We start from the raw sequence: 13,886 nt of genomic DNA, 5'->3' as shown, positions 1-13,886 counted from the left end.
GCATGCCGTTTGCCTTCTTGACTACCTTCTCCACCTGTGTTGCCGCTTTCAGTGACCTGTGGACCCATAAATGTCTTAATGTTACTCATAGAACATAGAACATTACGGCGCAGTACAGGCCCTTTGGCCCTCGATGTTGCGCCGACCTGTGAAACCACTCCAAAGCCCATCTACACTATTCCCTTATCGTCCATATGTCTATCCAATGACCATTTGAATGCCCTTAGTGTTGGCGAGTCCACTACTGTTGCAGGCAGGGCATTCCACGCCCTTACTACTCTCTGAGTAAAGAACCTACCTCTGACATCTGTCTTATATCTATCTCCCCTCAATTTAAAGCTATGTCCCCTCGTGCTAGACATCACCATCCGAGGAAAAAGGCTCTCACTGTCCACCCTATCCAATCCTCTGATCATCTTGTATGCCTCAATTAAGTCACCTCTTAACCTTCTCTCTAATGAAAACAGCCTCAAGTCCCTCAGCCATTCCTCATAAGATCTTCCCTCCATACCAGGCAACATCCTGGTAAATCTCCTCTGCACCCTTTCCAGTGCTTCCACATCCTTCCTATAATGCGGCGACCAGAATTGCACGCAATACTCCAAATGGAGCCGCACCAGAGTTTTGGACAGCTGCAACATGACCTTATGTCTCCGAAATTCAATCCCTCTACCAATAAAAGCTAACATACAGTACGCCTTCTTAACAACCCTCTCAACCTGGGTGGCAACTTTCAGGGATCTATGTACATGGACACCGAGATCTCTCTGCTCATCCACACTGCCAAGAATCTTACCATTAGCCCAGTACTCTGTCTTCCTGTTATTCCTTCCAAAATGAATCACCTCACACTTTTCTGCATTAAACTCCATTTGCCATCTCTCAGCCCAGCGCTGCAGCTTATCTATGTCCCTCTGTAACTTGTAACATCCTTCCGCACTGTCCACAACTCCACCGACTTTAGTGCCATCTGCAAATTTACTCACCCATCCTTCTACGCCCTCCTCCAGGTCATTTATAAAAATGACAAACAGCAGTGGCCCCAAAACAGATCCTTGTGGTACACCACTAGTAACTGGACTCCAGTCTGAACATTTCCCATCGACCACCACCCTTTGTCTTCTTCCAGCTAGCCAAATTTCTGATCCAAACTGCTAAATCACCCTGAATCCCATGCCTCCGTATTTTCTGCAGTAGCCTACTGTGGGGAACCTTATCAAACGCTTTACTGAAATCCATATACACCACATCAACTGCTTTACCCTCATCCACCTGTTTAGTCACCTTCTCAAAGAACTCAATAAGGTTTGTGAGGCACGACCTACCCTTCCCAAAACCGTGTTGACTATCTCTAATCAAATTATTCCTTTCCAGGTGATTATACATCCTATCTCTTATAAACCGTTCCAAGATTTTGCCCACAACAGAAGTAAGGCTCACTGGTCTATAGTTACCGGGTTTGTCTCTACTCCCCTTCTTGAACAAAGGGACAACATTTGCTATCCTCCAGTCTTCTGGCACTATTCCTGTAGACAAAGATGACTTAAAGATCAAAGCCAAAGGCTCAGCAATCTCCTCCCTAGCTTTCCAAAGAATCCTAGGATAAATCCCATCCGTCCCAGGGGACATATCTATGTTCACCCTTTCCAGAATTGCTAACACCTCCACCTTATGGACCTCAAGCCCTTCTAGTCTAGTAGCCTGAATCTCAGTATTCTCCTCGACAACATTGTCTTTTTCCTGCGTGAATACTGACAAAAAATATTCATTTCGCACCTCTCCTATCTCCTCGGACTCCAAGCACAACTTCCCACTACTGTCCTTGACTGGCCCTACTCTTACCCTAGTCATTCATTTATTCCTGACATATCTATAAGAAAGCTTTAGGGTTATCCTTGATCCTACCTGCCAAAGACTTCCCATGTCGCCTCCTGGCTCTTCTTAGCTCTCTCTTTAGGTCCTTCCGAGCTAACTTGTAACTCCCGAGCCCTAACTGAACCTTCATGTCTCATCTTTACATAAGCCTCCTTCTTCCTCTTGTCAAGTGTTTCGACTGCTTTAGTAAACCACGGTTCCCTTGCTCGACCACTTCCTCCCTGCCTGACAGGTACATACTTATCAAGGACACGCAGTAGCTGTTCCTTGAACAAGCTCCACATTTCCATTGTGCCCCTCCCCTGCAGTTTTCCTCTCCATCCGATGCATCCGAAGTCTTGCCTCAGCGCATCATAATTGCCTTTCCCCCAGATATAACTCTTGCCCTGCGGTATATACCTATCTCTTTCCATCACTAAAGTAAACGTAATCGAATTGTGGTCACTATCACCAAAGTGCTCACCTACCTCCAAATCTAACACCTGTCCTGGTTCATTACCCAGTACCAAACCCAATATGGCCTCGCCACTCGTTGGTCTGTATACATACTGTGTCAGGAAACCCTCCTGCACACATTGAACAAAAACAGACCCATCTAAAGTACTCAAAGTATAGCGTTTCCAGTCAATATTTGGAAAGTTAAAGTCCCCCATAACAACGACCCTGTTACTTTCGCTCCTATCCTGAAGCATCTTTGCAATCCTTTCCTCTGCATCTCTGGAACTTTTCGGAGGCCTATAGAAAACCCCTAACAGGGTGACCTCTCCTTTCCTGTTTCTAACCTCAGCCCATACTACCTCAGTAGACGAGTCCTCATCAAACGTCCTTTCTGCCATCGTAATACTGTCCTTGACTAACAATGCCACCCCTCCCCTCTTTTACCACCTTCCCTGAGCTTACTGAAATATCTAAACCCCGGCACCTGCAACAACCATTCCTGTCCCTTCAGAGAGTCGTGAACACCGCCCAGTCCATCACACAAACCTGCCTCCCATCCATTGACTTCATCTACACCTCCCGCTGCCTGGGGAAAGCGGGCAGTATAATCAAAGATCCCTCCCACCCGGCTTACTCACTCTTCCAACTTCTTCCATCGGGCAGGAGATACAGAAGTCTGAGAACACGCACGAACAGACTCAAAAACAGCCTCTTCCCCACTGTTACCAGACTCCTAAATGACCCTCTTATGGACTGACTTCATTAACACTACACCCTGTATGCTTCATCCGATGCCAGTGCTTATGTAGTTACACTGTATATGTTGTGTTGCCCTATTATGTATTTTCTTTTATTCCCTTTTCTTCTCATGTACTTAATGATCTGTTGAGCTGCTCGCAGAAAAATACTTTTCACTGTACCTCGGTACACGTGACAATATACAAATCCAATCCAATCCTACTCTATCCATTTCTCCGAAATGGCCACAACATCACAGTCCCAGGTACCAACCCATGCCGCAAGTTCACCCACCTTATTCCGGATGCTCCTGGTATTGAAGAAGACACACTTTAAACCACCTTCCTGCCTGCCGGTACACTCCTGCAACTTTGAAACCTTACTCATGACCTCACTACTCTCAACTTCCTGTATACTGGAGCTACAATTCAGGTTCCCAAGGCCCCGCTGAACTAGTTTAAACCATCCCGAAGAGCATTAGCAAATTTCCCCCCCCCCAGGATATTGGTACCCCTCTGGTCCAGGTGTAGACCATCCCGTTTGTAGAGGTCCCACCGACCCCAGAATGAGCCCCAATTATCCAGAAATCTGAAACCCTCCCTCCTGCACCATCCCTGTAGCTACGTATTCAACTCCTCTCTCTCCCTATTCTTCGTCTCACTAGCACGTGGCACAGGTAACAACCCAGAGATAATAACTCTGTTTATCCTAGATCTAAGTTTCCACCCTAACTCCCTGAATTCCTGCCTTACACCCCTATCCCTTTTCCTACCTATGTCGTTGGTACCTATGTGGACCACGACTTGGGGCTGCTTTCCCGCCCCGTTAAGGATCCCGAAAACACGATCTGAGACATCACGCACCCTGGCACCTGGGAGGCAACGCACCAACCGCGAGTCTCTCTCGTTCCCACAGAATCTCCTATCCCCCTAACTATGGAGTCTCCAATGACTAATGCTCTACTCCTCTCCCCCCCTTCCCTTCTGAACAACAGGGACAGACTCTGTGCCAGAGACCTGTACCCCATGGCTTACCCCTGGTACGTTTCCCCCCCCCCCCAACAGTATCCAAAGCGGTATACTTGTCACTAAGGGGAACGACCACAGGGGACCCCTGTACTGACTGCTTCCTCCCAGCCCCTCTCACCGTCACCCATCTATCTTTATTCTTCGGAGTAACTACATCCCTGAAGCTTCTATCTATGACCACCTCTGCCTCCCGAATGATCCGAAGTTCATCCAGCTCCAGTTCCCTAACGCGGTTTCTGAGGAGCTGGAGATGGGTGCACTTCCCACAGATGAAATCAGCAGGGCCACTGACGGCGTCCCTCACCTCAAACATTCTGCAGGAGGAACATTGCACTACCTTCCCTGCCATCCTCTCCAAATAAAAAAAGAAAAAGAAAGAAAGAGCTTACCTGTTATTCACTCCCCTTCTCAGCAAGCACTCACTCAGCAACCTCTGCGCCCCGCACGATAACACCTGAGAGAAAATAAAAGAAAAACTACTTACCAGTCACCAGCCAATCCCTTACCTGCAGGCTGTGACGTCACGGTTCAACTTCTTTCTACTTCTACCTGCCCTCGAGCCTTCCTCTTGATCTTTACAGCGGCTTTTTTTGGTTAGAGAAGAGGGTAGGGAAGGAAACACTGAAGAAGTGTTTTGGGTTTAAGTGTCACTTGACAACAGCTCCTCCACAAACCACCTTCAAATTAGGGTGACCACAACGGACGTATGCATAATTCCGCCGCAACAGCCAATCAGCAGCTCTGCTCTACTGCCCTCTGCTGGATGCTTGTCTTCACACACTAGCTTTCGGAGCACTGCTCCTTCCTCAGGTGAATCTTCACCTGAGGAAGGAGCAGTGCTCCGAAAGCTCGTGTTTGAAACAAACCTGTTGGACTTTAACCTGGTGTTGTGGGACTTCTTGCTGTGCTCACCCCAGTCCAGTGGCAGCATCTCTGCATCATGTCTTCACTTGAACAGCTAGGGTCTCTTGCACAGGTACACCTTCAAGTTAGGGTGACCACAACGGACGTATGCAAATTTCCCCCGCAACAGCCCATCAGCAGCTCCGCTCTGCTGCCCTCTGCTGGATGCTTGTCTTCACTTGAACAGTTAGGGTCTCTTGCACAGGTACACCTTCAAGTTAGGGTGACCACAACGGACGTATGCAAATTTCCCCGCAACAGCCAATCAGCAGCTCCGCTCTACTTCCCTCTGCTCGATCACCCCTCACTCTTCTAAACTCCAGTCTGTCCACGTTTCCTCAAAAGACAATCCGCTCATTCCAGAGAGCAATCTAGTAAACCTCCTCTAAACTGTCTCCAACGCGTTTACACCTTTCCTTAAATAAGGCAACGAAACTGCACACGATATTTGAGATGTAGTCTCACACCAATGTCCTGGATAACAGAAGCATAACATCCTTACTTTGATGTTCAATTCCTCTCATAGTAGTAATAATCTTCATTATTGCCACAAGTACATTAACACTGCAATGAAGTTACTGTGAATATCCCCTAGTCAGCACGGGGCAGCACGGTAGCACAGTGGTTAGCACAGTTGCTTCACAGCTCCAGGGTCCCAGGTTCGATTCCGGCTTGGGTCACTGCCTGTGCGGAGTCTGCACATCCTCCCTGTGACAGCGTGGGTTTCCTCCGGGTGCTCCGGTTTCCTCCCACAGTCCAAAGATGTGCCTGTTAGGAAGGTTGGCCATGATAAATTGCCCCTTAGTGTCCAAAAGGTGGGGTGGGGTGGGGTTACGGGAATAGGGTGGAGGTGTGGGCTTGGGTAGGGTGCTCTTTCCAAGGGCCGGTGCAAACACGATGGGCCGAATGGCCTCCTTCTGCACTATGAAATCTATTCTGCACTATGAAATCATGTGGCACCTTGTCAAATACCTTCTGGAAATTCAAGTGCATCACGTTCACCGGATTCCCTTAATCCTTGTTACTTGTTACCTCCTTAAAGAACTCCAATAAATTAGTCAAACATGCCTTTCCCTTTCCCTTTTAAAGAAAATGATGAAGTATGGTTTTTCAAACATAACACCATCACAACCGTATTCAAACAATAATTACAATGTTTCAACCCTCCCAGCCTCGAAACCAGACCCAGAAAGAACATAAACACGCCCCCCTCCAATCATCTCTCCCCCCCCCAACATCTGACGGTGACCAGCTCCCTGAAGTGGGGGACAGCTGCCATTTCAGATAGGACTGCTCCGTCAACCGTCTCAGCACAGGATATACTTAAATCTTTTCTAAGTGTAAGAACTCCATCAGGAAGCAAAAACAGGAAGGCAGATTACTACCTGAACGGTTGTAAATTGGGAGAGGGGAGTGTGCAGCGGGACCTGGGTGTCCTTGTGCACCAGTCGCTGAAGGTAAGCATGCAGGTGCAGCAGGCGGTAAAGAAGGCTAATGGTATGTTGGCCTTCATTGCGAGAGGTTTCGAGTATAGAAGCAGGGATGTGTTGCTGCAATTATACAGGGCCTTGGTGAGGCCACACCTGGAGTATTGTGGGCAGTTTTGGTCTCCTTCTCTGAGGAAGGATGTTCTTGCTCTCGAGGGAGCGCAGCGAAGGTTTACCAGACTGATTCCAGGGATGGCAGGACTGTCATATGAGGAGCGATTGACTAGGTTGGGATTGTTCTCGCTGGAGTTCAGAAGAATGAGGGGGGATCTCATAGAGACTTATAAAATTCTAACAGGACTGGACAGGGTAAATGCAGGGAAGATGTTCCCAATAATGGGTGTGTCCAGAACCAGGGGTCACAGTCTGAGGATTCAGGGTAAACCATTTCGGACAGAGATAAGGAGATATTTCTTCACACAAAGAGTGGCGAGCCTGTGGAATTCATTACCACAGGAAGTAGTTGATGCTAAAAATTTGAATATATTCAAGAGGCGGCTGGATACAGCACTTGTCAAGAATGGGATCAAAGGCTATGGGGAGAAAGCAGGATTAGGCTATTGAGTTGGATGATCAGCCATGATGGTGATGAATGGCGGAGCAGGCTCGAAGGGCCAAAAGGCCTCCTCCTGCTCCTATCTTCTATCTATCTATGTATTTATCAGGTCACTGAACCACGCCGCGCACGGCACTGGGCAGGACCGAAGAATGTGTCAGGCGTTGTGGTTGGGATGGGAGCTGCTTGAGATGATGTGTTTAGAGTATTGTGCAAGAAAATTTGAATACAAGATTCGAGTAATGAATTGAAGGTGACACCAGTATGTTAAACAAAGGCTGACGTTGATGCTCCAATATAAAGAATGTTGTAAAGATGATTTTATTTGAAGGAAAGTGATCTGGTACATCAACATTAATGCATGTTTCTGGGTGCGTATTGGAGAATCCAACACATCCAAAGATGTGCAGGTTAGGTCGGGGGAGTAGGTCTAGGTAAGGTGCTCTTTCAGAGGGTCAGTGCAGACTCGATGGGCTGAATGGCCTCCTGCAATGTAGGACTGCCCCAAAGGATTAGAGAATTAACATTCCATTCCTTAGCATGGTTAGTTGGAATCATTTTTCAGCTTCTATTTTGCAAATTGTTAATTGATGAATGTTGCCGCACATTTTCATTTAATTGGAGCTTTCGAGCTAAATCACTGAGTAAAGCCAATGAAGCGAATTGTGAAGCATAATTATTGACTGGCACTATTAATTTCCAAATCTATATACTGGCCAACAGTCTGGAGTTTAATTTCAAGTGGGCACTTGTTGATTCAGAGCTGCACAATTCAGTGGTATTTAATACTTACATCTGTTCTCTTGTTTAACCTTGAGTTGTGCTCCCATGACATTCCAGATTCTAAGGATGTTGTCCTGCAGTAATTTAACAAGTGTTAAACAGGAGATTGTAGTAATCCAGTCAGTGTTGTATCACCAATTACAACTGCTGGCAAATTTTCATAATGGTAAGACAATCTAATTTTAAGATTAGGGCTTGTTACCAGGGGCTGGTTTAGCACAGGGCTAAAGAGCTGTTTTTTAAAGCAGACCAATGCAGACCAGCAGCACGGTCCAATTCCCGTACCAGCCTCCCCGAACAGGTGCCGGACTGTGGCGACTAGGGGCTTTTCACAGTAACTTCATTTGAAGCCTACCTGTGACAATAAGCGATTTTCATTTCATTTTCATTTCATTTCACTTTGTTATATCGCACATGTAGCAGAGTAAAATGACCGTAGCTTGGTACCGAATGTGTCAGCATTGCATCGACTTATTGCTGACCTTGCCAAGAATTGAGCCGATGTGAAAGCTCCCATAGAGCGATTAATGATGAATTTGGGCCGTTTTAAAAGATGTGAATCCCGTGTCGCCACGGTGCATACAAATTGGGGTCATCACTGGGTTCCTCGTCTTTTCTGAGCAGTGGCCCACATTTCTATTTTAACTCTGTCATTATCAGGTATTTTTAGTTTGTTTTATTCTTTGGGAAGTGAATAATTGCCAGGCCCCCCCCGCATATTTCATCTGTCAATCATGGACTTTCAATCACTTCGATGGACTTGTGGATGCCACGTCTGATAACTAATTCTGTTTTGTGGAGTTTTTGGATTTATTCCTAAATTAAAGAAAACTTTTGAATGGCTGATGACTACTTGTATTTGGCAGGAACACCTTGCTTGTATCCAATCTTGGAGCAAGTTATTCCTTCTTTGCTGAACCAGAATATTAACTACTCAGTATCTTTTCAGGTTACAAGTAACATTATTGTGATTGCCTCTCCATCTTCAGTATTTCCTTGTTTGTTTCTCCAACTGCGCATGTTCCTTTCTGATCTGCAAGAACTGGCAATGCCCAAGTGACCCGGACAATCATCTGTAGCAAAGAACTATTTACTGTTTTTCTAGGATTCATTATTTGCTATTAACATTCCACAAACACATTTTTGTGAATGATGGTGGGGTTATCTAGGTATGCTCTTGCAAAGTCCCAATGACTATGAAAACATATTTTTTTTCAAAATGCCTACAAATTTGTTGCATTGCATTAAAATCAGTTTAAACCAATATATTTTTGTGCGACCTTGGCAATTCTCGACAGTAACTGTGTTGCAGTACTGGTAAATGTTACTTTGTGTGTACGGTTTAATGATGTTTTTCGTTTTCTGTTGCAGTGGGGATCAGCTGTATACTTGTGCTACAAAAAGTCCTTGGCCAAGACCAATACTATAGCATACAAAGCTGGTGAGTGCTGTGCCCAAAATGAGATCTGGTTGGATAACCTTTCGACAAGGATGAAACTTCATAGAATCATAGAATTTACAGTGCAGAAGGAGGCTTTTAGGCCCATCGAGTCTGCACCAGCCCTTGGAAAGAGCACCCTACCTAAACCCACTCCTCTACCCCATCCCTGTAACCCAGAACCCCACCTAACCTTTTTGGACACTAAGGGCAATTTATCATGGCCAATCCACCGAACCGGCACATCTTTGGACTCTGGGAGGAAACCGGAGCACCCGGCGGAAACCCACGCAGGCACGGGAAGAACGTGCAGACTCCACACAGACAGTGACCCAGCAGGGAATCGAACCTGGGGCCCTGGAGCTGTGAAGCAACTGTGCTAACCACTGCTACCGTGCTGCCCCGATTCCAGATCACTAAGTTTGTGTATTTGGTTTAGAAAGTGAGACTGTCGCACCGGAGATTGGTGCTGACATGGAGATTTGTTACATGTTAGTGGTGGATGAGGCATAAGAACATAAGAAATTGGAACAGGTGTGGACCTCACGGCCCATCGGGCCCACTCCGCCATTCAATATTATCCCAACTGATCTTGGACTTCAACTCCATTTTCCCACCCACTCCCCATATCCCTTAATTCCCCGAGAGACCACAGATCTGTCTATCACAGCCTTGATGGATCATTCACAACCCTCTGGGGTAGAGAGTTCTAAAGATTCACAACCCTTTGGGGAAGAAATCCTTCCTCATCTCATTGCTATATGATCAGCCCCTTATCCTGAGTCTGTGCCCCCATATTCCAGATACCCTGGTGAGCAGAAATGATCGCTCAGAGTCCACCGTTTCAAGCTCCCCAGAATTTGGTAGGTTTCAGTGAAAGCGACTCTTTTCTAAACTCCAGTGAACACAAACCCAATTTACTCAGCCGTCATCATAGGACAGCCCCTCTCATCCCAGGGCCAACCTTTACTGTCCTACCTCCAATCGAGGTATATCTTTTCTGCACCAGTACTCCAGATGCAGTCTTAACAAAACCCTATAAAACTGCAACAAGACTTTTTTAATATCGTACTCTAATCCCCTTGCAATAAAGGCTGACAGGCCATTTGCTTAACTTTCTTCATTCTTTGTACAAACACACCCAAGTCTCTTTGGACACCAACATTGTACTTTGCCCATTGAGAATAGTGGGAGGGACATGCTGTTTGGTACATTCCGCCAGTCTTTGGGACGTATGGCCTTCAGACCAAGCATCACACTGGCACTGAAATTCAAACACCACATTCCTTATTTGTGTGATAGAATGCCTTAGCTTTGCCACTGTATCCAGTCAGCGGAAAATACCACTCATGTTGTTACTGCATAGTAGTACCCTGAAACAGCTAGCTTCACCTGTTGCTCAAACTTTTACATACCTTGCCCTTCTAGGGTAATCTGAGGTAGACTGGACACTTTTCAGGGCTGAAAATGACGGCCTCGGGCAAGTTCATGAATTTGGGCGAAATCAGGGTAGCCGTTAACCCCAGGCTGCCTTTGGTGCATCAAGTTTAGATGAGAAGCAAATGGCACAAACTCATGCTATGATGCTACTGGGTGGGGGGGTGGGAAGAGCGGTACTTTAACTGGACTAGTAATCCAATAATGTGGCTGACTCTTAACTGCCGTCTGAAATGGCCTGGCAAGCCACTCATTTAGGGATGGGCAATTAAGAATGGCTAATAACTACCAGCAATTAGGGACACAATAAATACTCATCCTTGAATTAATTTTAGAAAAGCACAAGTAGTATCCATTGCTAACAGGATGCTGCCATCAAGCCAGAAAGATGTCCTATCACACAAATGAGGAATGTGGTATATGAATTTCAGTGCCAGTGTGATGCCAGGTATGTAGGCCACACATCCCAAAGACTGGCGGATCGTATCAAACAGCATGTTTCAAACAGCATTGTTCTCAACAGGCAAGATACAAACCATGCTCATGCAGCCTGTGCTTGCAAAACTCAAAACAATGTCAACATTAGTTGCAATTCTGTGATTGGACATCATTTGCACGCTAAAAGTGACATTCACAAAAAGTTTAGTATCGTCAGTCCGGTTTGCAGTGTGACACATTTGTGTGTACTGGAACCTACATATATTAATGTACACGCCCCTGCTCTTTGCAGACAGAAAGAACATGTACACATGTTGAGTCTGTTTCAGCTAAACAAAGTAAGTGACAGCCATTCACTGGTTCATGCTTTGGAGCAATGCTGTGACCAATCAGAGTCAAGCTGATTGGTTTAAAATTTTGAAACAATGCTTGGCAGTTAACTGTCAGTCTCCATGAACTGGTGTATTCTCTGTGGCAATGCCTCTACCAGTCAGAAACCCCTTTATCAACCAATAAGCACTCTTTTCACATACAGTATAAAGTTGTTGTTTCCCCGATTGTCCTGATGAGTGCAAGATGAAAAGCTTCGACAAAATGTTCTGTATTACCAAATGACTTTTAGAAAATTTTGTGATGTACAGAACTTGTCTAAAGGCTTTAAACTAGTCTGGGGAAAGTATTCATTTCTCCTTTAACTCTTTTTAAACATATTGAAAATATTCTTTTATGTGCAATTATTTTTTGGCATGTCCACAAACTGATTGTCTTGAATGGTTCATAGTTTCCCGTCCAATTGGAAGCTAGCTTTTATTTTCCATTGCTGAGGGAAATTTACAATCGCTGAGCTGAGAAGTGGTTGAGTGCTCTAATGAGGCACTGCTCCAAATATTTTTCTGTGTTTAGATCATCTGTTATTTAATGGACATCCTGGATTCCATGAAAGGATCATATTAAGGATTGGGGAGAGAGACACTGAAAGTCCCAAATTCCATTCCCCGTTTGTCCATAATTAGTGTAGTTTTAATTTTAATCAGGTTGATGTGTGTTCCCAAACCCCTCTTACTGTGCAATCAATTTAAAAGTCACCAGCAGCAGACTTTCATAGACTTAAACAGTGATTATTGTTTATTCATACAGCCCAGAAAGATCACAATTAAAGTAAAGAAGTGCACTTCTATGAATATTAAAACCAAATAGAATAGCTAGCAGTTCACAGATTTTCGAGAGTCCAGTGAAGGGGATGTTTTTCCCAATCTGGAATCGAAATTCAGGCAAGTTCAGACAGCTGGGGTCAAACCTGGATCAACTGCAGAGTTCCTTTTGAAGTAAAGACTATTCAACAGGTGATGTAGTCAGGCCCGGATGGCTGTTGTAACTAGAGGTCCAATTTCTGACAGGCGAACGGGAAGCTGTTCAGAACAGGTTGGAGGGGGCTTTTCAAAGAATTTATGCCTGAGCGTTTCTCCTCGAAAAGGCAAGATGAGAGCCTCTCTGTGCAGCTGTGATGTTGTTGCTGATGTTCTGCAGACTGCCTGGCCCCTCAGTTTTTAGGATAGCTTCGATCACATGATCACTGATACCATAGAGAAGTTACAGTATTGAAGGAGGCCATCCGGCCCGTCTTGTCCATGCCAGCCCGAGGACACCCAGTTGCCCTTTCTAATCCCACCTTCCTGCACACGGCCCATGCCCTGTATCTTACTGGATTGGATTTGTTTATTGTCACGTGTACTGAGGCACAGTGAAAAGCATTTTTCTGCGAGCAGCTCAAACAGATCATTGAGTACATGAAAAGAAAATACATAATAGGGCAACACAAGGTACACAATGTCAATACATAGACACCGGCATCGGGTGAAGCATACAGGAGTGTAGTGTTAATAAGGTCAGTCCATAAGAGGGTCATTTAGGAGTCTGGTAACGGTGGGGAAGAAGCTGTTTTTGAATCTGTTCGTGCGTGTTCGTACAGCACTTAAGGTGCAGATCCAGGTATTTTATAAAAGAGTTTAAGGTCTCTGCCTCCACCACCGACATAGGCAGCGAATTCCAGACTCCCACTACCCTCTGCGTAAAAAGGTTCTTCCTTATGTCCCCTCTACACCTTCTGCCACTTATCTTGAATCTATGTCCTCTGGTTCTACAATTTTCTGCCAAGGGAAATAATTTTATCCTGTCCACTCTACCTCTTCCCCTCATAATTTTGTACACTTCAACCAAGTCATCCCTCAACCTCCTTCGTTCCAAGGAAAATAACCCCAACCTATCCAATCTCTCCTCGTAGCCACACTTTTCTAGCCCTGGCAACATGCTTGTAAACCTCCTCTGCACTCTCTCCAGAGCAATAACGTCCTTCCTGTAATGTGGCGACCAGAACTGCACACAATACTCCAGTTGTGGCCTCACCAGCGTTTCATACAAATTCAACTTTATATCCTAACTTTTATATTCTATACCTCTGCCAATGAAGGAGAGCATTCCATATGCTTTCTTTACAACCTTGTCTACTTAACTGCTGCTTTTAGGGACCTGTGTACTTGTACACCAAGATTTCTCACTCTTCTTAGTATAATAATAATATAATAATCTTTATTAGTGTCACAGGTAGGCTTACATTAACACTGCAATGAAATTACTGTGAAAGGACTTCTGCTTGTGACCACGGAGTGATTGGTCACATAAAGGGCTGTTCCTGTTCAAAGTCACAGAAAAGAGCTCTTTTTACCCAGATCCGGTGGAATTTTGATGAAAAGGCGTAGGTGAATGTT

The 13,886-nt window shown here is 45.3% G+C and overlaps 1 protein-coding gene across 5 annotated transcripts in view; it reads left to right on the top strand.

The window, feature by feature from the left end:
- dennd4a (DENN/MADD domain containing 4A) overlaps positions 1-13,886 on the top strand; it is a 241,784-nt gene that overhangs the window by 93,263 nt on the left and 134,635 nt on the right. For all 5 annotated transcript variants that reach the window (XM_072470324.1, XM_072470323.1, XM_072470320.1 and 2 more), the window contains exon 4: positions 9,180-9,249. In XM_072470324.1, the coding sequence (XP_072326425.1) occupies positions 9,180-9,249 (70 nt within the window). The remainder of the gene's footprint in view (positions 1-9,179; positions 9,250-13,886) is intronic.

This window comes from Scyliorhinus torazame, chromosome 12, assembly GCF_047496885.1.
Source record: "Scyliorhinus torazame isolate Kashiwa2021f chromosome 12, sScyTor2.1, whole genome shotgun sequence".
NCBI classification, from domain to species: Eukaryota; Metazoa; Chordata; class Chondrichthyes; order Carcharhiniformes; family Scyliorhinidae; genus Scyliorhinus; species Scyliorhinus torazame.
This window is presented reverse-complemented; position numbering and strand designations above follow the sequence as displayed.